This window comes from Panicum virgatum, chromosome 9K, assembly GCF_016808335.1.
Source record: "Panicum virgatum strain AP13 chromosome 9K, P.virgatum_v5, whole genome shotgun sequence".
Taxonomy (NCBI): Eukaryota; Viridiplantae; Streptophyta; class Magnoliopsida; order Poales; family Poaceae; genus Panicum; species Panicum virgatum.
In genome coordinates, this window is record NC_053144.1 from 54,019,958 (window position 1) to 54,043,227 (window position 23,270).

General features: G+C 45.3%; 3 protein-coding genes and 1 pseudogene across 4 annotated transcripts; 2 read left to right on the forward strand and 2 right to left on the reverse strand.

Moving 5' to 3' along the window:
• The window catches only part of LOC120652319, a 30,693-nt pseudogene extending 28,899 nt beyond the window's left edge, over positions 1-1,794 (reverse strand).
• A 3,236-nt stretch (positions 1,795-5,030) lies between these two features.
• LOC120652321 (E3 ubiquitin-protein ligase DIS1) lies at positions 5,031-8,080 on the forward strand. 2 transcript variants are annotated; one of them, XM_039930100.1, is made up of 4 exons: positions 5,031-5,269; positions 6,131-6,354; positions 6,634-7,020; positions 7,421-8,080. In XM_039930100.1, the coding sequence occupies exons 2-4, from the start codon at positions 6,154-6,156 to the stop codon at positions 7,739-7,741; spliced, it is 909 nt and encodes a 302-aa protein (XP_039786034.1). In that variant the 5' UTR covers positions 5,031-5,269; positions 6,131-6,153; the 3' UTR covers positions 7,742-8,080. The 2 variants fall into 2 exon arrangements, with proteins under 2 accessions (XP_039786034.1, XP_039786033.1); XM_039930099.1 differs by lacking the exon at positions 5,031-5,269 and adding an exon at positions 5,453-6,004.
• A 4,110-nt stretch (positions 8,081-12,190) lies between these two features.
• Positions 12,191-18,885, forward strand: LOC120652322 (50S ribosomal protein L6, chloroplastic-like). The gene is made up of 3 exons (XM_039930102.1): positions 12,191-12,354; positions 13,198-13,506; positions 18,329-18,885. Exons 1-3 carry the CDS (start codon positions 12,320-12,322, stop codon positions 18,663-18,665), a joined length of 681 nt encoding a protein of 226 aa, XP_039786036.1. The 5' UTR covers positions 12,191-12,319; the 3' UTR covers positions 18,666-18,885.
• Positions 18,886-20,433: 1,548 nt separating this feature from the next.
• Positions 20,434-22,361, reverse strand: LOC120652323. Its single transcript, XM_039930103.1, has 4 exons — positions 22,047-22,361; positions 21,390-21,512; positions 21,068-21,170; positions 20,434-20,914 (listed from the first exon to the last, which is right to left on the reverse strand). The coding sequence occupies exons 1-4, from the start codon at positions 22,139-22,141 to the stop codon at positions 20,669-20,671; spliced, it is 567 nt and encodes a 188-aa protein (XP_039786037.1). The 5' UTR covers positions 22,142-22,361; the 3' UTR covers positions 20,434-20,668.
• Positions 22,362-23,270: the final 909 nt, after the last annotated feature.

Genomic DNA, 23,270 nt, shown 5'->3' on the forward strand with positions numbered 1-23,270 from the left:
ACGACACCTTAGTGTCCCTTGGTTTCCAGAGGAGCGGCGCTGAGCATGGCGTCTACACGTGCAGCAGAGGCGGCCGCCGGTTGATCGTTGGCGTCTACGTCGACGACTTGATCATCACCGGTGCCAGCGGGGACGACATTGTGACGTTCAAGAAGGAGATGAAGACGAAGTTCCAGATGAGTGATCTTGGCCTTCTTTCCTCTTATCTTGGAATCGAGGTCAAACAGGGAGCCCGATGGCATATTTCTGTGTCAATCGGGCTACGTCGGCAAGGTGCTCTAGTGCTGTGGGATGGCATCTTGCAACGCCAGTGCTACGCCCATGGAGAGCCGCCTCAAGCTCAGCAAGTCAAGCCCAGAAGAGAAGGTGAATGCCACGGAGTACAGGAGGGTTATTGGCACCTTGCGATACCTGTTCCATACCCGGCCAGACCTTGCCTTCTCGGTCGGGTATCTGAGCAGGTTCATGGAAGACCCTCGTGAAGACCATCTCACTGGCGTGGAGCGTGTGCTGAGGTATGTTGCAGGCACACGGGGTTATGGACTCCACTACACCAGGCAGGGAGAAGAGAAGCCTAAGTTGGTCGGGTACAGCGACGCTGATCTGGCCGGCGATGTCGATTCGCGCAAGAGCACCAGCAGCATCATCTACTTCCTCGCCGGCAACCCCATCACCTGGCAGTCGTCCAAGCAAAAAGTTGTGGCCTTGTCTTCGTGTGAATCGGAGTATATCGCTGCATCTGCCACGGCTTGTCAGGGAGTGTGGCTCGCTCGACTCCTGGCCGATATGAGGGGGGGTGAGTTTGGCGCGCCAGAGCTCTTGGTGGACAACCAGTCTGCCATAGCTCTCAGCAGGAACCCCGTCTTCCACGACCGGAGCAAGCACATTGATGTCCGTTACCATTTTATCCGGGAGTGTGTTGATGAGGGCCGGATTGTCCTCAGTTACACGGAGACAGAGCAGCAGCTGGCTGATGTCCTCACTAAGGCGCTCGGGCGTGTTCGTTTTCAGAAGCTGCGGGACATGATCGGCTTTCAAGTTCCAGGTGACCGTGCTCAAGATTAGGGGGGAGAAATGTTGCATACTCTATCGCACGGTCATTCTTCAGTTAGTTTTCTTTAGCTGTTCTGTTAGTCGGTTAGAGAATAAAGAGCGGGTCAGCTGCCGCTCCAGAGCCCCTGCGCGGGCCCGTCGGGTCATGGGCATGTTGCCCAATTCTTTCTCCTTGCATGTAGATGCACGACGCCGCACGTATCTCGCTCGTGGGATGGCACGAGCCGGTAGGAGATCGTGGCCGCGATCACACACCTTGTACTTTCTACTTAAGTTGATGAAATAGAGTCAGAAAAGCTGCTACTTCCGCAGCACCAAAACTCTCTCTCTCGCACTCGCTTTCTTTCGTACTCGCTCCGCCCTCGTCGCCGGCATTCCGACGCCCGGCGAGCTCCAATAGGAACCAGCATCAAGCGCAACTGCGCAAGCCAACCGTCGCAGGGAATTCTCACCGAGCAGAGTGCGCGGCCGCAGGGCGAAGCGGGAGCGGAAGAGCTGCGCATCTACGCCGGCGGCGGGGGGGGGGGACGCCGAAGTAGAGGCGCTGGAGGTCGGAGACGGCGGCCAGGAGACCGGAGGTGTCCGGGAGGGAAGGGAGGCGCGAGACGAGGGATCTCCAAGCGCGCGCGGGCATGTCGAGCGCTGCGGCGGCGAGGGTGGAGGCGTCGGAGGGGTCGCCGGAGCTAGGGTTCTGCGGCAGCGATGTCGCCATCGGGGTCGGGGATTCGGGCGACGGCAGTGGTGGACTGGTGGCCAGTGGGATTCGGGTTTGAATTTTTTCCTTTGGTTTTTGAGCTTGATGTTTTGGTTTTGGTTTCTTCTTGCTGAACAAGTTTCTTTTTGTTGTTCCATCTATAAAGAACAAGTTTTGTTGCAAAATGTGAAACTTTTTTTGAAATAAAAGCAAATATGAAAATAGCCGGCAACAAGTCGAGGACAGCTGAGTTTATTTTGAATTTATATTTTATATACAAAATAATAATTCAATTCTTTTTAAACAAGTTGTTATGAGATTATTGACCTTTATAAAATGATATAATATCTCAGTAACATTCGCTTTTATTGTTTGCATTACATTCGGGTGATTCTTTTTTCTTTTAGGAAAAAATTAAATTACTCCTCTCGACTATAAAATTGAACCAAGTTATAATTTATGGAGTTATCCAGACTTTGGTCATATTTGAGGGGAGTAAATTGAAATTTTTCCTTTCTTTTAATCACTCATGCAATTCTTCACTTCTTGACGCAGTTGCTCACAAGACATCGATAAAGATCTATATTTGTTGATATGAGTATATATGATTGTACTCCCTCCGTTCCGAATTGTAAGTCATTCCAATTTTTTTGGAGAGTGAAATATTTCAAGTTTGTACAAATTTATATATAAATTACTAATATTTATGATACTAAATAAGTATCATTAGATTTTTGTTAAACATGCTTTCATGATATATCTATTTTGTGCTATAAATATTTATAATATTTTCTAATTTTGGTCAAACATTTAAGTAGTTTGATTCCCCAAGAATGTTGGAATTGCTTACAATTTAAAACAGAGGCAATACAAAACTACCAAATATAAATATACGTGCAACAACTTTAATTAACGATGAGGGTGTATGATGGTACACCATTATCAAAAATTTGGCAGATACCTCATCAGTATAGAAATCTTTGGCTAGAAAAAAAAGTTCCTCGAGAACCATTTATGGACTTCTAAGCTTTTTTATTTGGATTTATTTTGTGAGTAGTCTACAATGGGGAGACAGATATCAATGGATGGAGCAAAGGATTCACCTGGCACCAATATTGAGAATTTTCTCATATGGAGAGGATATTATTCCCATCATCCTAAAATATAATGTCGAATGCTAGTTATTTAAAGACAAATTAACTAGGTCAGCAAATGACTATCCTGATTAATGCCTTGTTTGGCAGTTAGGTCATTTTTAATGGAAGTTTTATGGACACAATTACCTAGAGTGACACATCATTTAAAACTGTTTGAAACTAGGATGAAATACCCCTTCCTCAATGCGTTTCATAATATTCTGTTCTGCTAGCTGCTTCTTCAGTCAATCTACAATATTTTTCTCTCACACTAAACCAGCACCAGCCACCAGCCAGCCAGTAGTCATTTTCTCTCCCAACAAACCAGCACTAGCTACAAGCCGCAGCCAGCAGAACAGAGATTGTTGTTTCCTAGGTTACATGCAAGACATAACCTGTCTAGGTAACCGTGTACACAAGGTTTCATCCTCATAAAATTCATTTTAGCTCTCTCTTCACTAATACACTGCCACATCATAAAAAATGCTGACATGACAACATATTTAATGGTCATAAAATTTCCACTGAGAATATGGCCTTATAAGTCGTTGAATTTCCTGCCGTTGTTCGGTTGCCGCAGCAATGCCTTGTGCTGTGTACAAAGCAAGTTCGGTTGTGTTTAGAAGAGAATGTTTTGAAATTTTTACTGCTACACACATCTTCGAATTTTATTACAAATGCTGCTTGCTCGCTTGAACGGGCAAAAAATAAAGGTGGCCCTGGTGGCTACCAGCTGGTTACATGCCACCCAGGTAATGCGGCCATGCGGGCAATCTCAGTCCTTGGCGTCGGCGACGCGTTTTTACACGGTTGGCGAGAAGGACAAGGAGGCCGGCAACATTCGTAGAAAAAACACTTGGACCGTTGAGTCCACGGCACAAGATTATTAGTCAAAGTTTTCCCACGAAGGGGACAAATCGACTGTTTGCTTGCAGACCATGTTTATAATCTGGAAAGATTATCCAAACGACTCTCTTCGTTGCCAGAGTTTGAACACATCTATCGGATTCCGCAACCATCAGTATACTGTACGTGGTTAAATGATTGTCTAGCAATTTTGTTTGTTTGTTCCAGTCTCATTCTCAATGTAATTCTATAGTTTCATTGCACAATTAACAAGATTAAAACTTTGACAAAACCAAAAATATTTATAAAGATGAAACTCCTTTCTCATTTTACAAAACTATATTTTTCTCTTCTCATAATGATCCTACCATATTAGTAAATTTTAAGATCCATGAAACTTCTATAAAATTTCACTATGACATTCTTTGCTTTTGGCCCATCTTTATGAAAGTGTCATGAGCTTGCTACGTAGTAGAGTTATCATCAAAATTCTAAAGAGAGAGGAAAGGGAGTACTATGAGATGTGAGCTATGAAGCCAGTGACAATACAAAGTTTCGTGACACGATTATCCAAATTCGAAACTAGATAATCGTGTCAGTTAAGTTTTATGGGATGAAACTCCTTTCTCATCTTATAAAACTCTCTCATTCTCTTTTCTCACTGTCAATAAAATTGATGATATAGTATAGAATTTAATGTCATGAAACTCTCAACGATGGCATGTACAACAATTTAGACAACTGATGTCTATTTAACATACATAGACAGCTAAATAGATAGTTTTATAATAGTTTAGACAACTGTCTGTTTAGTTTTCTATGTGATATTTAATATGTACTCTAATTGATATTGTTTTGCATGAGAGCATAATCCAAAGCAGCAGACGAATAAGTAAACAGCAACACACTCTTTTTTCATTTAATGATTATCACATCAACTCATTTTGCTTACGCAGACTTATATAAATGGTTGTTGTCTAACTATTGTACATGTCATGATACTCATTTAACTTGGCTATGTAGTTTATTGTCTTGTCAACTACTATGTGTGACAACTGACAAGGTGGTAAAGTGACTTGGAATTTAGTCTAAAGGATTTAAGGGGCGGATTTTAAAAGGCCCGGACTCTAATTTCATATAATTTTGAGTTAAAATATTTAAATGTCATGCTGAGCTGTAAAAAGGTTTTTAGATTCATGGCCCATTATCACCTCCACTAATTATTTAATACTGTATGTAATATTGAAAAAATATTATAAAAATAAGTGAATGGATAGAAGGGCGAGTCCCGAGGGCCGGAGGATCCAAACAAACGGCGCACGGAACGAAAAAGCTTCACGACTTTCACGAGAGAAACACAACCAGAGCAAGGATACAAAAAACGAGCAGAGAGAGAGACAGAGCATTCATTCGAAATCCCTCCCTCTCTCCTCTCTCATCTCGGCCGCCTCCTCACTTTGCCAACCATCGCCGCCGCAACAGCAAGAGGGCGGGATCAGGTCGGCCGAGCCGGTCCCATTCCGTCCCCTCTTCAGCTGAGGTAAAACCCTGCTCCAAGTCTTTGCCGCTTCATTTTTTCTTGGGAAATTTTCGTGGTTTCTGGGTGAAAGTTTGGATTTTTCGGGAGGGAGGGTGGGGAGGAGTTCTCCGAATTTCCGAGACGACTCTACTCGAGCGATTCGAATGTGGGCAAGCTGAAGGAAGCGAAGGGGTTGAAGTGTTTAACTGCGCGCTTGCTGGTTGCCAGGATTTGAGCAGGGAGTTTTGGTTTTGTTTCTCGATCTGATGCGAAAAGCTCTGCGATTTCGTGCCGCTTGGATTCGCTTCTTTCTTATCTAAATCTCCTTGCTTCAAAGATTTTGAAAAGGGTGAAGCTTTGGTTGTTTACCATACAAGGCCACGGGGTTCTTGACATTGGCAGGGCTTGGGCAGAATCCAAACACGCCCTTTGTTCAATTCAAAGGCACTGAGGCACAAAAACGAATGAAAAATAAACATCACATCCTCGCTCTCAAGGTGTACAACCTTTTCTTCTCGTGAAAGCAATGCTAATAAAAGCTTGATATGAGGTGTACCCGAGAACTTTGAACAAGTCTACGAGACTTGTGTGGAGATATTTGTTGCGTAAGTAGGAAGACCTGCCTGGTCAACACTTGAAAGCGTCCCTTGAAGCCCTAGATCCTGTGTGCTCCATCTATTTCAAAATCTTTTAATAGTGCACAATCATATCGCTAGACTGTATGGGAACTGTAAAATTGTGCTTATCCTCGAGAAGGTAATGAAATTATTTGTGTTAAGAGTAGCGTTATCTACATACTACTGACTTGCTGAATGCATCTTTCCCGTCCTTTTTAAATTGCATAGTATAATTGAATATTTTTTTTCCTTTTCCTCCTGCCAGGACAACATAATTCCAAGACCCTGATGATGGCGACAGCTGGTTATATTGATGATTCCTGTTCTGAGATTATTGATCCCCCAAAGACTGAGGTACTGGATGTTACTGAACTCACTGACGACCATATTCAGCAGCCACCAAAACCAAATGTGGTGGTGTCTAGCAGTGTGCGCGATCTTCTGGAATGTCCAGTCTGCTTGAGTGCCATGTATCCTCCTATTCATCAGGTGCACATTCATACCGACCCATTTCATGTTTATATCTATGCTTGTATTAAATTAACCCTGTTCAAATCTAGTCGTTTGGATGAAAATTATGGTCTACTGGTTTAAGAGTTGCTTTCAGTATCATGAACTGCTATCGCAATTTTTGTCTGGTCCATTTCAGTTTTCTGGAGATGTTTAACGTACATTGTTTAGAAACTACAAATCGCTCTTCTGCATATCTTTATCCAACTATTATAATCTTATTTCATATGATACTAATGCCATCTTTTATCTATGCAGTGCTCTAATGGTCATACATTGTGCTCGGGATGCAAACCAAGGGTTCATAATCGCTGTCCAACTTGTAGGCATGAACTGGGTAACATAAGATGCCTTGCTCTCGAGAAGGTGGCTGCATCTCTTGAACTTCCATGCAAGTACCAGAGCTTTGGGTGCTCAGGCATATATCCTTACTACAGCAAGCTGAAGCATGAGTCTCAGTGCCAATATAGGCCTTATAGCTGTCCATATGCTGGATCTGAATGCACAGTTGCTGGTGACATTCCGTACTTGGTAAATCACTTGAAAGATGACCACAAAGTTGACATGCACAATGGCTGCACCTTCAACCATCGCTATGTCAAGCCAAATCCTCATGAAGTCGAGAATGCCACCTGGATGCTTACGGTATTACTCATTTACATCAACACGTTGATTAACAATTTCTATTGGGTAAAGATTTAAGTTAAATTTTTATAACTTTTTGTGTGTGCTTCCAAAGCGAAGGTTTTTGTATATTTGTCAAATATTAGCGTGGCATGCGCTGATCATCACGAATTTATTGGGCTGAAGATAATTTCTCATACAAAGACAGTGCATGTACAGATCCATCATCATCCAATTTTAACGAACAGTCTTTGACTGTTTCAAGTCAAGAGTGCAAAACATTTCAAATTGCTTCTTGATCTGCTATCTTCTCTCACTGATTTCATCCAGTGCAATAAAAATGTGATGTTTCCTATTAATTTTGGCATTACCATTGAACAAACAACTAACTAAACAAACTTATTATAATTATCTCGTGCAGGTGTTTAGCTGCTTTGGCCAATACTTCTGCCTACACTTTGAAGCCTTTCAGCTTGGCATGGCACCTGTCTACATTGCCTTCCTGAGATTCCTGGGAGATGATGCAGAAGCAAAGAACTACAGCTACAGCCTGGAGGTGGGAGGCACCGGGCGCAAGATGATCTGGCAAGGGGTGCCACGGAGCATCAGAGACAGCCACCGTAAGGTCCGTGACAGCTATGACGGGCTGATCATCCAGCGGAACATGGCTCTGTTTTTCTCGGGAGGGGACAGGAAGGAGCTCAAGCTGCGGGTCACTGGGAGAATCTGGAAGGAGCAGTAGGATAATCAGGTAGCCCTCTTCGTGCTGTCCTGACCACCTGAGGTCACAAATCACATTAGCAAGAGCTGTAGCCGCATGCAGGAACCGACGTTTGGTATTTTTATAGCATGCTCTAGTTTGCTTTTGTCTTTTGGCTTCTGTAGCCTGGTGCCGGTGGATGTAGCATCTCATGTAAACCAGGACGGTACTGATGTAGAATTGGTAGAGATCTCTTCGACTTGAACTGTCTAGGAGCTGCCATTCTGTGGTATAGGAGAATCTAATGGTAACTCATGAGATGCGTATGATATATGTGCTTCTGGAGTTAAATGTTAGAAAGGATCCCTTCTGGAGTGCTGAGTGCCACTCTGTTCAAGATTTTTTTTAAAAAAAAGATGGCTTGAAGATATGAACACTCAGGGTCTCCTGGCATCTTCCGGAGGCCGGAGTAGAGAGGAAATGAAGTGCTAGTAGAGGAAAGGTTTCAAACAGGTAGGCTCAAGAGTTTGAAATATATATAATGCCAAAATTTTGAATTATGCATCGCACTAGAACCCCGGGAGAAACAAATAGCACTACTACAAGCAGTTCCTCAGTACCGTCTGCCGTGCGTTCATACTTCCGTTCAAACTCTTTATTGATTTTTACATCCATCTTGCGTGCACAATAAAGTTTCTGTCTCAGCAACATCAATGTGATCATATCTCATTCTACAGATCTCGTTCGTGTAATCAGCAGGCTGGTTTTGAAAAACAGAGCATATGTGACATAAGCATAATCACTAGTGCACCAAGGAAAAAAATAAAAAATGCATTTATTTATATGATGCCATAACAACTACACAATTGTCAAATTCAAACTTTCAGTTTATTCACATATGAAATACAAATGACGCCCTTATAAGAAATACTATCTGGAGATGTGATTTCTTTTATGTACAACCAGAAATTATAATATTCAAACAGGTGCAGCCATTACAGCCAAAGATGAAACAAAACAGATAAGCTTTTTATTTCATACATAAACCATTTCTTTATAAGTTTAAAATTTCTTCCATTAACTTACAAGATTCGCTCACTGGCAATTAGGTGATTCAAGCTCATCCAAACTTTCAGTTGGAGAGTCACTACAGAGAGTTTCATCCAAGCTGGTTTTATCAAATTGTAAAACAGAGACTTGAAACATAGAGTTTCATCCAAGCTGGTTTCATCAAATTGTAAAACAGAGACTTGAAACATAGTCTCCTTCCTGTGAATTGCAATAAAACAACACCTAAATAATGACGAGATTATCGGTTCCTTCTATCAATATGATTAGTGGGTGGCTGCATCTACTTCAGTCTTCAGACATTTTACTGACTCAAATTAGTACTCTGGGAACATACGGAATCATAATACTGATCTTTTGCTAGTTCAGTAATCTGAAATGTTGAGCCATCTATAAGGGTTTTTTTTTTCTCTCAAGCTTTTCATGTGGACAGAACATTTCTCAGGCTAATGGGCTGGCTCTGTCCCAACTCTGGTCCCAAACCACTACACAGCAAAAGTGATACTAGTTCCAAGCCAGTTCTTAGGTTACGAAGTGATCTTGCATTGCTGAAAATACCAAGTTTCGCAACGCACACATGCCACATTACAAAGCACAGCACTAGGATTCTTCAAGACAAAAGTGTAGTAGTACTGCAGACTTTGTGGTTACAGAGTTCTCGAATATTCAATTTAACTATTGAACAGCAAGATCGTAGTATTGCAAACCACAGCAGCTAGGATTCTTTAAGAAAAGCAATGCTCCATTGTTTGCGTAGGGCTAGTTGCAGCAGTCCGCGAACGTGCGGCGCACGCCGCGGAGCGACGTCGTGTAGAGGACCACCGACCGCGGGCGCTGCGGGTTGGGCGCCGGCGACGGCGGCGTCGTCGGCGGCAGGTGGCGCCCCTGGTACGGGTGGTAGGTGAGCGACCGGGCCAGGTGCCGTGGCTTCTTGTTCTTGGAGCCCGCCCCCGGCGCGCCACCGCTGACGTCGTCCATCTCCGGCCGCCTCCTCCGCCGGGGAGATGGCCGGTGAAGTGTACTGTGAAGGCCGGCGACGACTAGAGGAAAGGGAAGATGAGGTGTGCGGAATCAGAGGAAGGCCGGTTTGGTGTCTCAGTTCTGACCAGGGTTTACAGATCCGACGGATCCGGTCAAATCGCCGGCCTCCGATAGCGGTTTACCGGACCGGTTTGACCGGAAACCGATTGAATTCAAATCCAAATTCAAAATCGCATGTGCAATCGGTTCCGACCGGTATACCGATCGGTTTGACCGGTTTACCGGCCGGTATGACCGATTTGGGATTTTTTTTCATTTTTTTGAATTTAAATTTAAATTTTAAATTGGAGCCGGTAGACCGGTTTAACGGTCGGTATGATCGGTTTGGAAATTTTTATTTTTTGAATTTAAATTTAAATTTTAAATTGAGACCGGTTTGATACCGGCCCAAACCGTAACCGAGCCGGACCGGTTTGACCGGTAACAAACCGGACCGGTTCCCACCGGTTTCGTTAACCTGGTTCTGACTTGGGTTATTGGCGTTGATGACAACGAAGCTTTCTGCTAACGACAGATTGGCAGATTGCTCTTGAAACAGATGCACGCATGCTTGACAGCTAATTACAACTAGCCCCTCATTTGAATCGCGATTATAAATCACGGTCCATTTGAGGGGGTCATGTGAAAAAAATACAAATCCAGTTTTTGCGTTTGCCACCCTAAATTGGATAACTATTAATAATCGCGCTCCAAATAGAGATTTTGTGACAAATTTGGTCTAACATTTTTTTTCATATAGACCTCTACTTTCGTGATTGCAGATTGTGATCCTAAACTTCTGTACAACAGTTCTCATACGCCGAAGCAGTTTTTTTTTTTGAAAGCACCCAGGAGCACTGGGAAATCATGTAAGAACTCAATTGGACACCCACGCTGACCGCGCGCTCAACGCAGATGAGCTGCCGATCCCTCTGGGGAATTTTCCCCGTGCGACACCCGGTTGAATCCCGATGGGACTCGAACCGCGGTGGGCAGCTCGGCCACTGCCGGAGCTAGCCACCGGACCTTCACGTGTTAGTAATAGTAAAGGTGCCAATGGATGATTTTTATGGGCACCTTCAATCCTTTTTAGTTTAAAATATTGTACTAATTTTTAAAATAATTAAAAAATAATACAATATTATGATCTAAAGAGAATTAGAGGTGCAGCCCTAAGTGATCGGGGCCAATTCACCAAAGACTCGTCCCATCTTGCTCCTGCTATCCTCCGTGCTATGGCTGGGGGTCTCCCCCGTCCGGCGCCAGCGACGGCAGCGACCGCCTCGCCATCGTGAATGAACTCCGGGTACTTCTAAGATCCCCTCAACCGCATCCGTTGGATTCTCGCGGAGGCGCTCCTACGCGGGATGTTCTCCAACCTCAAGGTACACGTGCTGCACCGAGTGCTTGTCCTGTTGATAAATCTGCAATAGATCCATTCCTAGTGCTTCTTCACCTGCAAATCGAATTAACATTATTTTTTGAGTTAAATACACACTCCTCAAACTTGTCTCGAGGGTATAGATTTAAATGGTACAACTTAACAAGTTCAGGTGCCAGTCGATTTTGCGAGTTCGTGGATCTCAGTGGCACCTTAAGACAAATTCGAGGCTCGTTGGTGTATTTAACTCTTTTTTTATAAAAAACAATCAAACTAACATTTGATTTTAGGCACGCTTCCTAGCAATAGAAGTTGGTTTTTCGTCTAGCATTGCAGGTCAGGCTTGCCATTTTTTCTGAACTTTCTTGTACAGATATTGGCTTGTATTTGAATTCCCTGGCTCTTTGGTGGAAGCTGAGAAATGCTATTTGTTTCCTGGTGCAAACATGAACCGTTTATGTCTAACTTCATTACAGGCTAGCATTTTGAATCCATGGTCCTGTGGTGGAATCTGCGAAATGCTGCTTGGTTCCTTTGAGTTTTATTTTAAGCTCCGTCACATCGGATATTTGGACGTTAATTAAAGAGTAGTAGTAAACATAGACTAATAGCAAAACAAATTCCAAACCCTAAACTTTTTTACGAGGCGAATCTATTAAGTCTAACCATGATTAGCTCATATAATACTACAGTAAATATACACTAATTATGGATTAATAAGGCTTGACAGATTCGTCTCGTGAATAAGTCTTAGATTTATGCGGTTCGTGCACATCTCGTCAGTTTCGTCAGTCAGGAGCAACCAGAGTTTTTTTTTTGAATAATCAGGAGCAACCAGAGTTGATGCTGTCCAATGCGCATCTAACGATCCACACTGACTGGTTGTTGTGGAGCCTCCTTGCTTGCAGTGCTCGAGTTTACTGGTGCCTATACGGGCTGAGCCCATATCTGCGGCAGGCTTGGCCTGAGCCCAGCCCAGTAGTCTGACGGCTTCGCTTCGTCTCTTACACTGACACACCGCACACTGGATAATAGAAGAACCGGTTGTGACTTGCGAGCTCCGAGCGTCAGGATAAGAAAACCGCCCGGGCTGCGCGGAGGGCGACCGACCGAGCGGAGGCAGCTCCTCCGGCGACTGCGAGCGCCAGGCTATGGCGTCCCTCTCCCCTTCCCTGCACCTCCCGTGGTACGCCCCCTCCTCGGCGTCCCCTCTCCTTCATGTCTGCGCCCCTCGCTGCCTCGGGCACGGGCTCGTAGTCGAAAGATAAATCTTTCTGGCTTTCTTCTCGCCCCGCCCCTTCTTCGTCGACACACGCGAAGTGCTGCCATTCCACCATCGTGGGTCGAGGTCTCGAGGATTGCTTCCGTTCAACAATCAGTCTAGCTTTATAGGAAGATCCCGTTAAATGCAGTCGGTCGCATCTTCCTGCATTGCCGCAAGAAGTTGCGGTCTCCGAATGTCCGAATGGAGGTCCTGTATCTCAACTTCGACAGCAATTTGGATGCGTTTAGTGTTCTGTCCTGCATAAATGTTCGGTTTGCCTATAGCATGGATGTTGTAGGTCCTTGTTTTGCTTCCACGGCTCGATGATTGATATTCTACTGCTAATGTTTTTATCCACCTGATATCTGAAGACTGAAGCCCCGTAAACTTACAAAATATGGTACCATTCAGTATGTTGCCCTTCTTAACATCCCTCCCTGGTAACCTCATGAGTCATTAGCTTGATAGATATAGGATTATAGAGTGTCTTGGATCTACACTTGCAAAGTTCAAGGTGAAGGCACAGTTTAGCAACCCAATTTTGGGGCTTGATAGCTTTTACTGCTTGGACTTTAGAAGTTTAGATCCCATCTTTCTAGTCAGTAGCAAATGCTGCGCTGAGGAGCTCATGTTTTAAATTCATTTTTGTTTGATCAAGTGCTTACTGCAAATGGATCCATTGCTGCTTAATAGGAAGGAGGTGTTTTCTTCTAAAATCTAATGTGGAAATTTTAATGGAGATGTTACTTCTCTGAAATGAAACAGCAATTCAAGAACTGGCTTCCTTGGAAAGACGCAAGGGATTCGTCCTCGTGTTACCCCTGTTGGCAGAGTTGGGTTTGTCAGAACAGTAGTGGAATGCAAGGAATCTAGAATTGGAAAGAAGCCCATCGAAGTTCCATCAAATGTTACTCTCACGTTAGAGGAGCAGTTTGTCAAAGCTAAGGGTCCGCTAGGGGAGTTATCACTGAGCTATCCAGGTGAAGTGAAAGTTGTGAAAGAAGAATCTGGTAAGCTGAGACTTTTTAAGACTGCAGAGACCAAGAGGGCGAATCAGATGCACGGACTTTTCAGGTAAACGTCAATTGGAAATTAGAAAATGAGTTTGCCCAGATCATTTTTGCTGATTTACTTCCCATAAGTCATAATGCGTTTCACTGAAGATTTTTAAGATTAAACCAATTAATATTTTAAATGAGAGTACCCCGGATATTCTTCCATAAATCAGCCATCTCCATTTAGTGAGGATATTCCTTAATTTTTAGTTTAATATATTTCCGCTTGCTATTCCTATTGTTATCTGCCAATTTATGGGCTCTAAGCTCTTGTCACAACTCTTATAGTTGGGAAATCACTTTCTACAGTCCAGAGCAGTTTTGATTCCCATTAGTATTTCATTGTGATACCACCGGTGGCTCAAGTAAGTTGTATCACACATGCTATTTTTAGTATACAAGTAGATAACCAGTCCATCCTATTAGCTCATACAAAGTTACAGATTCTAGAGAGCAATAGTCTGGTTCCTGCTCGTACCTCTTCTCTTGCCAAGAACCAGTAGCCTTGATGGCCTTGATTTATTCTAGACCTGAGAAACAACATTCTGGTTAAAGCAAAATAGCCGCATTCTGGTTGACCTGATAAAGATTTGAATATGAATTGTCTATCTTCATGTTTTTACCATTCTCTGGCTATGCTATTGTTTCCATCTGGTGTTCAAGAACTATGAAATCTGTTTTGTCTATAACAGACATCATCTAGTGTCTGTACCAATTGGGCTGTGATTTATCTTGGCGCTATCTTAATGAATAAAAGGAGCAGAGATATCGTGGGGAAGGTACCCACCTTAGTTAAGTGACACACATGCAAGTATTTTATGCACGGTGTCGTGGTGCTGCAAACCACAGCCGGGTGGCGGATGGCACCCGCCCTAGCCCTGAGGGTGTGTACTCGGGGGTTAGCTGGTCTTAGATCGATCTCACTCAAGAACACGACGAGCACAACAAGATTTAGAGTGGTTCGGGCCGCCGGAGCGTAATACCCTACGTCCACTGTGTGTTGTATTGCCTTCCCACGAGAGTGTGAGAGTTGCGAGAGCTTGTGTCCGTCTCGAGAGCATGTGTTCTAGCGGGCGTGCTCTCCCTTTTATATGTCCAAGGGGAGCACGTACACTGAGCGGGGCCCCGACATGTGGACCCGGCGATGTATTATAAACTACATTTTGGCCTTCAATGCCTCAGATCCGGAGATCTTGTCGTCGGCTTCTGTGCGTAGCTTCTGACCAGGGATGGTCTTGAGCTGTCCTGTCAGAGTAAAGTCTAGCCTTTGCAGCCGCGCGTCGAGGTCATGATGAAGCGCCGAACTACTGACTCAGTCCACTGTAGCAGCGTGCACTGTTGCTCCAGTCAGTAGCTAGTCATCATGACTCGTCGCCCATGGGCGCGGCGCTGCGTCTTTAGTGCTTGCCTTGGTAACTGACGAGCCGCCTTGGTAACTGGCGATCCACAGTGTGGACTGACAAAAGCTGCCCCGTGCCCAGCGGCAGCAGAGCCTGCCTCAACCACTCGCACTTAATGCGGGTGGGTGAGGGAGCTTCCAGCGGAAGGCTTGCGCCCGCGCCCGCGCCCGCGTCTGCGTGACACGTGGCGGCTCCGGACCCCTCCCGAGCAGCTAGCTGAGCCGAGAGCTCACGGGGGGTCCGGATAGGCACGTGGAGGTCCCGGACCCATCTGCGGGAGTCCGGATGGTACGTGGAGGTCCGGACCCATCTGCGGGAGTCCGGATGGCACGTGGAGGTCCCGGACCCATCTGCGGGAGTCCGGATGGCACGTGGAGGTCCCGGACCCATCTGCGGGAGTCCGGATGGCACGTGGACACAGGTGCTGAGCATTTCCACCTCTGGGACACGTGGTGACACCGGACCCGTCCCTGAGCGGGAAGCGGGTCCGGGACCGTTGGTCCGGTGAGATGGAGTCGGAACCCAGGAGTCCGGCTGCTCAGCTCCTTAGGGCGTAGTTACGGATAACTACGCGAGTCTTGGCACAGTAGGAGTGGGTACCCCAGTTGTAGGGTACCGACAGTGGCCCCCGGGCCCGCCTCGGGAGAGGCAACGAACCCGCAGGTGGGGCCACTACTGTGAGCAACTTGGCTGCTTCTGGCACCCAGCGGTGCGCGCCGCAAGGGTCTTGCCCTGCATCGTCCATCCTTTGGGTCACCTGCTGCATCATCACGTTTGGACCTGCACATGACTCAAGGTAGATGTTTAGTAGCGTGCCCACGGGTCCCAAATCCTGTTGGCTGTAATCCTTTGAGATGGACAGCTAGGTTCAGTGAACGGAGCTCAAGGGGCCGGCCTTTAGGTTAAGAGAAAGTCCGGACCTCCAGGTTCCCAGTCCTAGGTAATACGGCACTCATTCACAGGAGGTGGTGCGTGCAGGCTTAGGGTACGGAACCAGGCTAAGCGGCTACACGGCTCCGGACCTCCCCGGAGAATGAGTGCGCTTTCCTGAACCTGCAGGTTCCCAGGGGTCCGAACCCCTCTCTTCCATGAGGGGTCTCGAGCTAAGTCACTAACTAGCCAACTCAATTCGGACCACAATCACCGTACAAGAGTAAGAAGCCACGTGGGGGTTAGCGCAAACAGAATGCGTAGATTGAAATTGGAATGTAACATCCTTAGAGGCGAACTGAGAATAATTTTTTCCTTTAAAACTAGATGTATATGAGATGTGCGATGTAAGTCAGAACACGGGTTTATGAGGCCGGAGCTGTCCGGACCTCCGGGCCCCCAGTCTTAGGTACTACGGTACTCGCCCTAGGGAGGTAGAGTATGCAGGCTTAGGGTACGGAACTAAGCTAAGCGGCTACACGGTTCCGGACCTCCCCGGAGGGTGAGTACGCTTCCCTGAACCTAGTTCGCAGAGGTCCGGACCCCTCCACGGGGGAGGCTCACCGGACTGGACCACACGAAAGTACTACCTAGTTACAAAGAAAAATGTTTTATTCCCTGCTGGGCCTCTAAGGGTAGGACTTACAGAGATATAGAGTCGGGGGTGCGACCGGAGTCGGCTTTCCGCCGGAGAGAGCCACCAGAGTCGGCTTAGTGCGACCGGAGTGGGCTTCCTCTCATGAGTGAGGTATGTTGCGAGCTGGTATTTGTCGCTCCGCCGCTCGCAGCTTGTGAGGGGGCCCTTGACGGGCGTCCTGACTCTTGCCGACGTGCAGCGCGCGCCGCTGCCGACGGTGGCTGCTCCACGGGCACGGCTGCCCCTGGCGCAGGAAGACGAGAGGCGTGTGGCGCGGATGACGCCACACCCTCCGTCATCTCCACGTCGTCGTGGTGGTGGGAGTGCTCAACCACCCGAGCCATGGAGATGGGCAAGAGACGAACTGCGACCAGCTAGAAGTCCCCTACCTGGCGCGCCAAATGTCGTGGTGCTGCAAACCACAGCCGGGTGGCGGATGGCACCCGCCCTAGCCCTGAGGGTGTGTACTCGGGGGTTAGCTGGTCTTAGATCGATCTCACTCAAGAACACGACGAGCACAGCAAGATTTAGAGTGGTTCGGGCCGCCGGAGCGTAATACCCTACGTCCACTGTGTGTTGTATTGCCTTCCCACGAGAGTGTGAGAGTTGCGAGAGCTTGTGTCCGTCTCGAGAGCATGTGTTCTAGCGGGCGTGCTCTCCCTTTTATATGTCCAAGGGGAGCACGTACACTGAGCGGGGCCCCGACATGTGGACCCGGCGATGTATTATAAACTACATTTTGGCCTTCAATGCCTCAGATCCGGAGATCTTGTCGTCGGCTTCCGTGCGTAGCTTCTGACCAGGGATGGTCTTGAGCTGTCCTGTCAGAGTAAAGTCTAGCCTCTGCAGCCGCGCGTCGAGGTCATGATGAAGCGCCGAACTACTGACTCAGTCCACTGTAGTAGCGTGCACTGTTGCTCCAGTCAGTAGCTAGTCATCATGACTCGTCGCCCATGGGCGCGGCGCTGCGTCTTTAGTGCTTGCCTTGGTAACTGACGAGCCGCCTCGGTAACTGGCGATCCACAGTGTGGACTGACAAAAGCTGCCCCGTGCCCAGCGGCAGCAGAGCCTGCCTCAACCACTCGCACTTAATGCGGGTGGGTGAGGGAGCTTCCAGCGGAAGGCTTGCGCCCGCGCCCGCGTCTGCGTGACACGTGGCGGCTCCGGACCCCTCCCGAGCAGCTAGCTGAGCCGAGAGCTCACGGGGGGTCCGGATAGGCACGTGGAGGTCCCGGACCCATCTGCGGGAGTCCGGATGGCACGTGGAGGTCCGGACCCATCTGCGGGAGTCCGGATGGCACGTGGAGGTCCCGGACCCATCTGCGGGAGTCCGGATGGCACGTGGAGGTCCCGGACCCATCTGCGGGAGTCCGGATGGCACGTGGACACAGGTGCTGAGCATTTCCACCTCTGGGACACGTGGTGACACCGGACCCGTCCCTGAGCGGGAAGCGGGTCCGGGACCGTTGGTCCGGTGAGATGGAGTCGGAACCCAGGAGTCCGGCTGCTCAGCTCCTTAGGGCGTAGTTACGGATAACTACGCGAGTCTTGGCACAGTAGGAGTGGGTACCCCAGTTGTAGGGTACCGTCACACGGTCAAAATGAACATATAGGTGTCATATATCACCATATTGTCTATCTGCCTCTACTCGTGAGCCTACGTTTTATCTTTCATGCTTCAGCTATCATTTGATAGTTGACTCACAGCAGCATTCTATTTGCCTTAAGCATCAATGATCTCTTTGCTGAATGATCTTTGGTATATTTTTTTTATTATAGCTCAGTTAGAGAAATCACATTATGGATTATTTATACTGTCTCACCTATCCTGCACATCTTCCTCTAAATACTTGGGTTGCAAATATTCGATGCAGAACATTGACAGACAACATCATCGTTGGTGTATCGAAAGGATTCGATAAGAGGCTTCAATTAGTGGGTGTTGGATATCGTGCTGCGGTGGAGGGCAACGATCTCGTGATGAACCTTGGTTTCTCGCACCCTGTTCGGATGGCTATACCCGAAGGCCTCAAGGTCAAGGTGGAAGAGAACACCAGGATCATTGTGAGCGGCTATGACAAGAGCGCAATCGGTCAGTTTGCTGCTACCATAAAGAAGTGGAGGCCACCTGAGCCATACAAGGGAAAGGGTATCCGATATGCTGATGAGGTTGTAAGAAGGAAGGAGGGCAAAGCTGGGAAGAAGAAATAGAAACCGTTTCTTTGTTTTCTGTGGGTTTCACACTTCATTTATTTTTCCACTGTAATGATCATCATGTACTAAGGCTGACCCTAAGAAAATTATGTTCTTTTCTGATCATGGCTTGTAGATCTACACTTTCAGGCTATGATTCTGAATTTGGGAGGTTTATAGATTTTGCTGGCTATGATTCTGAATATGGGAGCACGAAAAGTGCATGAACATGGCCTCCTATCTTATCACCCTATAAATGTGATGGATTATCCTGGCTATGATCCTATAAATTTGCTAGCAGGAAGAGTGCATGAATAAGGCCTCTCTGATCATCCTATAAATGTGAAGCGAATGACTGACTGTTCATTGCGCAAAGCTCTATCGATTATGCGGATGCTCTAGGAAGCTTTGGTAGATATGATAAATAGCATGAGCTTATTGATTTTTGGCAGGCAACGGGGGAGCAGGAAGGAATTCAGGTGTGTGCTTTTGATGTGGGACTGTGTACCAAGAAAATTGGATACCAGGTGACGAGGAACCAGTGGCAGATCCAGGAATGGAAACTAGGGTAGTCCTGGTAAAAATTTTCAAAGCGTAATCCGGTATAATCTAATAACACTTTGGCAATAATATGATATATAATGATCAAATTTACAATAACATAAGTAAAAATGTCCAACAATACATTCAATTCAACAAATTTGTTCAGAACTCGAATATTTTACAATATAAAAAATGCAACATCAATAAGATCTTACATAAATACTCCCTCCATTCAATTTTGATTGATATATTTTCATATGACACAATAACCAAGGGCACCAAGTGTGCTTATCAATCTAGCAAATACAACACTTTTTTTTGTTGGTCCTTCAATGTTTTAACTGGGAACTCCTCATTGCTAGTGCTATTTATTGCCACAGCCCATGCTAATAGCAAATATAGCTATAATTTTTTTAACATTTGAGTTTTTGAAATATAGCTATCAAAAGTGAATGGAGGGAGTAGAAGATTACAATCAGTAGATTCAATAACTTGGCCACTAGGCATTGAGAATAGGATGTCTCATACAGCAGACACATACGTTGCAACATCACACCATCGAGAATACACAAGTAACACAATGACAGGCCAATTCAAAGTGTACATAATACACCAGGAACATAGGGGCTATCCGAGTCTGTTGGCTCATGGCACACACAACATACTGCCAAGTGCCAAAACACATCATATTCTAGACATAGAATGAAATTTTTACAACAATAAGCACCGATAGATTTACTTAAACAACACAAAATGTATATAAAGAATAAATAAAAAAACGAACACAAGGAAGAGAGAAAGAAAGAAAGGTATAAAAATGTTACGGAAACGAACACAAAATGTTTAAAATGTTAAGTATGAGCAATCAACAATTTGAACATCCCTCAGAACGCCAGATCTCAACAGTGCATATGGAGATATTGGTTCCTTCAACCCCCCATAAGAGTGACAAGGAGGAAGCACCAACTGGATGAGCGCTCAGATTACTAAAATGTTCATCACCGGGATATATGGAAATTGCATGGCGAACATAGGGGGAAAACCGTCAGAAGGAAGCAAGGAAGCATGATGCATCTCAATGTATCAGTTTTCTGATAACTTGTCATGTTTGAAAATGTTCCAATATAGTAGGCCAGGGAGAGATGGTCCAACGTGGCTAGTTGCTTATGTAGTAACAGATGTCATTTATTCGAATTAGAACTTATGCTGTAAGAGCAAATTAAGTTTCCACAATATCAACAGCTTTTCTCATGGGCTCATGCATGTGCATAATAGAGCACAGCCATCCATATAGCATCAAGCCATTAAGATTGTTTTTTGAGGTCAAATACTACCATCAAAAGAAGAAAAATGTACAAGACCAAATGAGTTTCTTGTTTGCCACATCATGTCATGTACGCATACATTATTTTTTATGATGACAATTGGCTGATGTCAAACAATAATACCTAGTCGGCCAGTCCAACTAAAACCTGCTACTACCACTGACCTGATGCCGCTCTATCTTGAAGCAACATATCTCTCTCCTCTTTCATCTTATTTGCAATCTCAATTACCTTTGGGTTATAGAAACGGTCCATAACATATTTCTTTTCCTCTGCTTGTATTTCTTTGATGGCACTTGGGTATGGGTCTGGTGGCGGTTCCTTCCCTTCACTGCGGGCGATTTCTTTCAGTTCCTTGTATGCTTTCTTCTTTGCTTTCTTTTCCTTGTGATACTCAAACTGGAAAAAGGATGTCATCGAATAAAACTGACAGTGTTTAAACTTGTACATTTCTATAACTTGCAAATTTAAACAGGGTGGGCTCATAATAGGATTCTGTGTTAAGGATTTGATAAAATTAACAAAAGGACATCTTCAGAATAGGATTCTTACATCTGCTACAGCCATCGCATAATCTTCACTGACTCCTTGCTCTTTCAACTCCAAGACACGCCATGCAAAAACTCGTGCTGGTGGCGGATCAAATCCGCTTATCCTGAAATGATCGGATATGTATTAAAATTCATATTCAAAACGAGACAAATTTAGACAAGAGCACCATTTGCATGTGCAAAGGAAATAGATAAACAATAGAACATTTCGCCCTTCCCTTCAAAATTTGGAGTCTTAAATACATGTATACTATTTCAACTGTACAGTGTTGAAGTGGTAAATTTTTACAAGGAAATCACAAAGCACATGATAAGGAACTTACTTGATTGCATCGTGGTAGAGAGAATCTGGATGCTTTTTGAAGAACTTCTTGACGTACACATCCTCTGGCATCTCAATCTTCTTGATCTTTCCATCCACACGAGGAAATGTCACTGGAGGTGCCCTAATCAACAAGTCTCGTGTTTCAATTGACCAGCAAACAATATGGCAAACAAAAGAAGGGCATAGCAGTTTCAAAAAACCAGCAAAGCATGCATAGATTCAGCACACCTCCAGTTTACTGTTTACAAACTTCTAGGCTCACAACACAATTGAACCTCACTAAAAAATGTTGCAAACCATTTGACAACAGAAACAATATAATGCATCAGGAGATACACAAATCCCAGTTATACGCAATACCATGGCATTCAGGGTGATTGATGAGATAGTGATTAGAAATCAACCTTGTTTCAGCACATAATCATGCCATTTTAAAACATCTCACTTCATAGATCAAAGGATGAGCAACAAAATGAACCATCTATGATTTCACGTAGAGCTTTTCTCGACATAATCAGCAGGATGCAGCATAGTTTACATGTGGATCTGATCCCAACCGCAGCGCCAAAGGCAGGATAATGGAGAAATGCAGGCGTAGATGCACAGACAAAGCTAGGGACACGGAGATGCGGGGGTGGGGTAGGAGAACACTTACTCTTCCATGGCCTCGAGCCATGTGGGGGCGGGCTTGGCGAGGCCCTTCACCAGCTTCCGCGTCTTGGTCAGCAGGTCACCCCGCATGTACGACATCTCCCTCCTCCCGTGGGCAAGGACCTCCTCGTCGGAGCAGTGGCGGACAGGAGCCGCGAGCGGGCGGGCGTCAGGCGTCAGCCGGCGAGAGAGAGGCCCGGGTGGCGGCGGCCGGTGGCGTTTAGTGGCGCCTTCGGGAAAGCCGGGGCGCGGGCAGTCGCAGGGGCGGACGGCGACCGAGAGTGGGAGACGGGGGGAGAGTTGGGCCGAGGGAGAGGTGACCAGCTTGTTGCGCTAGGGCTAATTGTTGGACTATTTGTCGAATTTAAATTTTACTTTTTTAAGTACTAAACAAATTTTAGGCTAAAATAAAATTTAGGGTGGTTCTAAATCTACCGGACTTACCTTTTGAGCCCGCTAGAAGTAGGAATTCAGAAGTCAATAAGGCAATAACCAATATGAAAAATCACTAAAATATAGCATATGACACGCCAAGTATATGAAAATTAATACTCGGCGGTGATTGCCGTTAGACTCCACAAGACAATTACAGTTTATACGGACCAGTGGAGATGTGACAAGTATTTAATTTTTCTTTCATCAAGCAATAATATTATTTATTTTCTTTTTAAAAATAAGATATGTCTTTCTTTTCTTTTTATAAAATAATGATGTCAATTATTATCTTTCGAAATAAATAATGACGCGAGTTATGAGTGAATACATGCGCAAAGAAAAGTAAAATATTTGCCAAAGATAAATAATAAGCAGGTGCAAGAGATCGGTGTAGGAATTTGCTGGTTTGGGTATAGAAAATTGCTGGTAAAAAAACATTAGAATTTTGATAGAAACACTTTCCTTCTACCAGAAAATGTGAAAGTGATCTAGGCCCCTAAGTGGGTTTTGGTGGTTAATGACAAAACACATGTGCATTTAATCGTGTAATTGAGCATGTGTGCAGGTGGTGAACAAATATAGGTGAATCAAGTGACGATATACGACCCGCAAAAAGGAAATGAAAAAGCGGAGTTCAAGTTTACTCAAGAAATTAGTTTTTTAATTTGAAATTTGAGTATAGGAACGCCGTACTATCAAGAGGGACTTGGTTCAAGGGTTTCGATTTAGATCCTGTGCTCAAGAGAACCTATACAAACATTTGTGAGCCACAAAACAACTCAAAGGAGCCATA

What these genes read in the sequence shown, in the direction of transcription:
- LOC120652322 (XM_039930102.1), top strand. Translation starts at nt 12,320, where the DNA reads ATGGCGTCCCTCTCCCCTTCCCTGCACCTCCCGTG. An exon ending in CCTTCCCTGCACCTCCCGTG is followed by an intron (nt 12,355 to 13,197) that starts GTACGCCCCCTC and finishes GAAATGAAACAG; the next exon opens with CAATTCAAGAACTGGCTTCC. An exon ending in CAGATGCACGGACTTTTCAG is followed by an intron (nt 13,507 to 18,328) that starts GTAAACGTCAAT and finishes TATTCGATGCAG; the next exon opens with AACATTGACAGACAACATCA.
- LOC120652323 (XM_039930103.1), bottom strand. Translation starts at nt 22,141, where the DNA reads ATGTCGTACATGCGGGGTGACCTGCTGACCAAGACGCGGAAGCTGGTG. An exon ending in TGGCTCGAGGCCATGGAAGA is followed by an intron (nt 21,513 to 22,046) that starts GTAAGTGTTCTC and finishes CTTGTTGATTAG; the next exon opens with GGCACCTCCAGTGACATTTC. An exon ending in ATGCGATGGCTGTAGCAGAT is followed by an intron (nt 20,915 to 21,067) that starts GTAAGAATCCTA and finishes TCCTTTTTCCAG; the next exon opens with TTTGAGTATCACAAGGAAAA.
- LOC120652321 (XM_039930100.1), top strand. Translation starts at nt 6,154, where the DNA reads ATGATGGCGACAGCTGGTTATATTGATGATTCCTGTTCTGAGATTATT. An exon ending in TGTATCCTCCTATTCATCAG is followed by an intron (nt 6,355 to 6,633) that starts GTGCACATTCAT and finishes TTATCTATGCAG; the next exon opens with TGCTCTAATGGTCATACATT. An exon ending in ATGCCACCTGGATGCTTACG is followed by an intron (nt 7,021 to 7,420) that starts GTATTACTCATT and finishes TATCTCGTGCAG; the next exon opens with GTGTTTAGCTGCTTTGGCCA.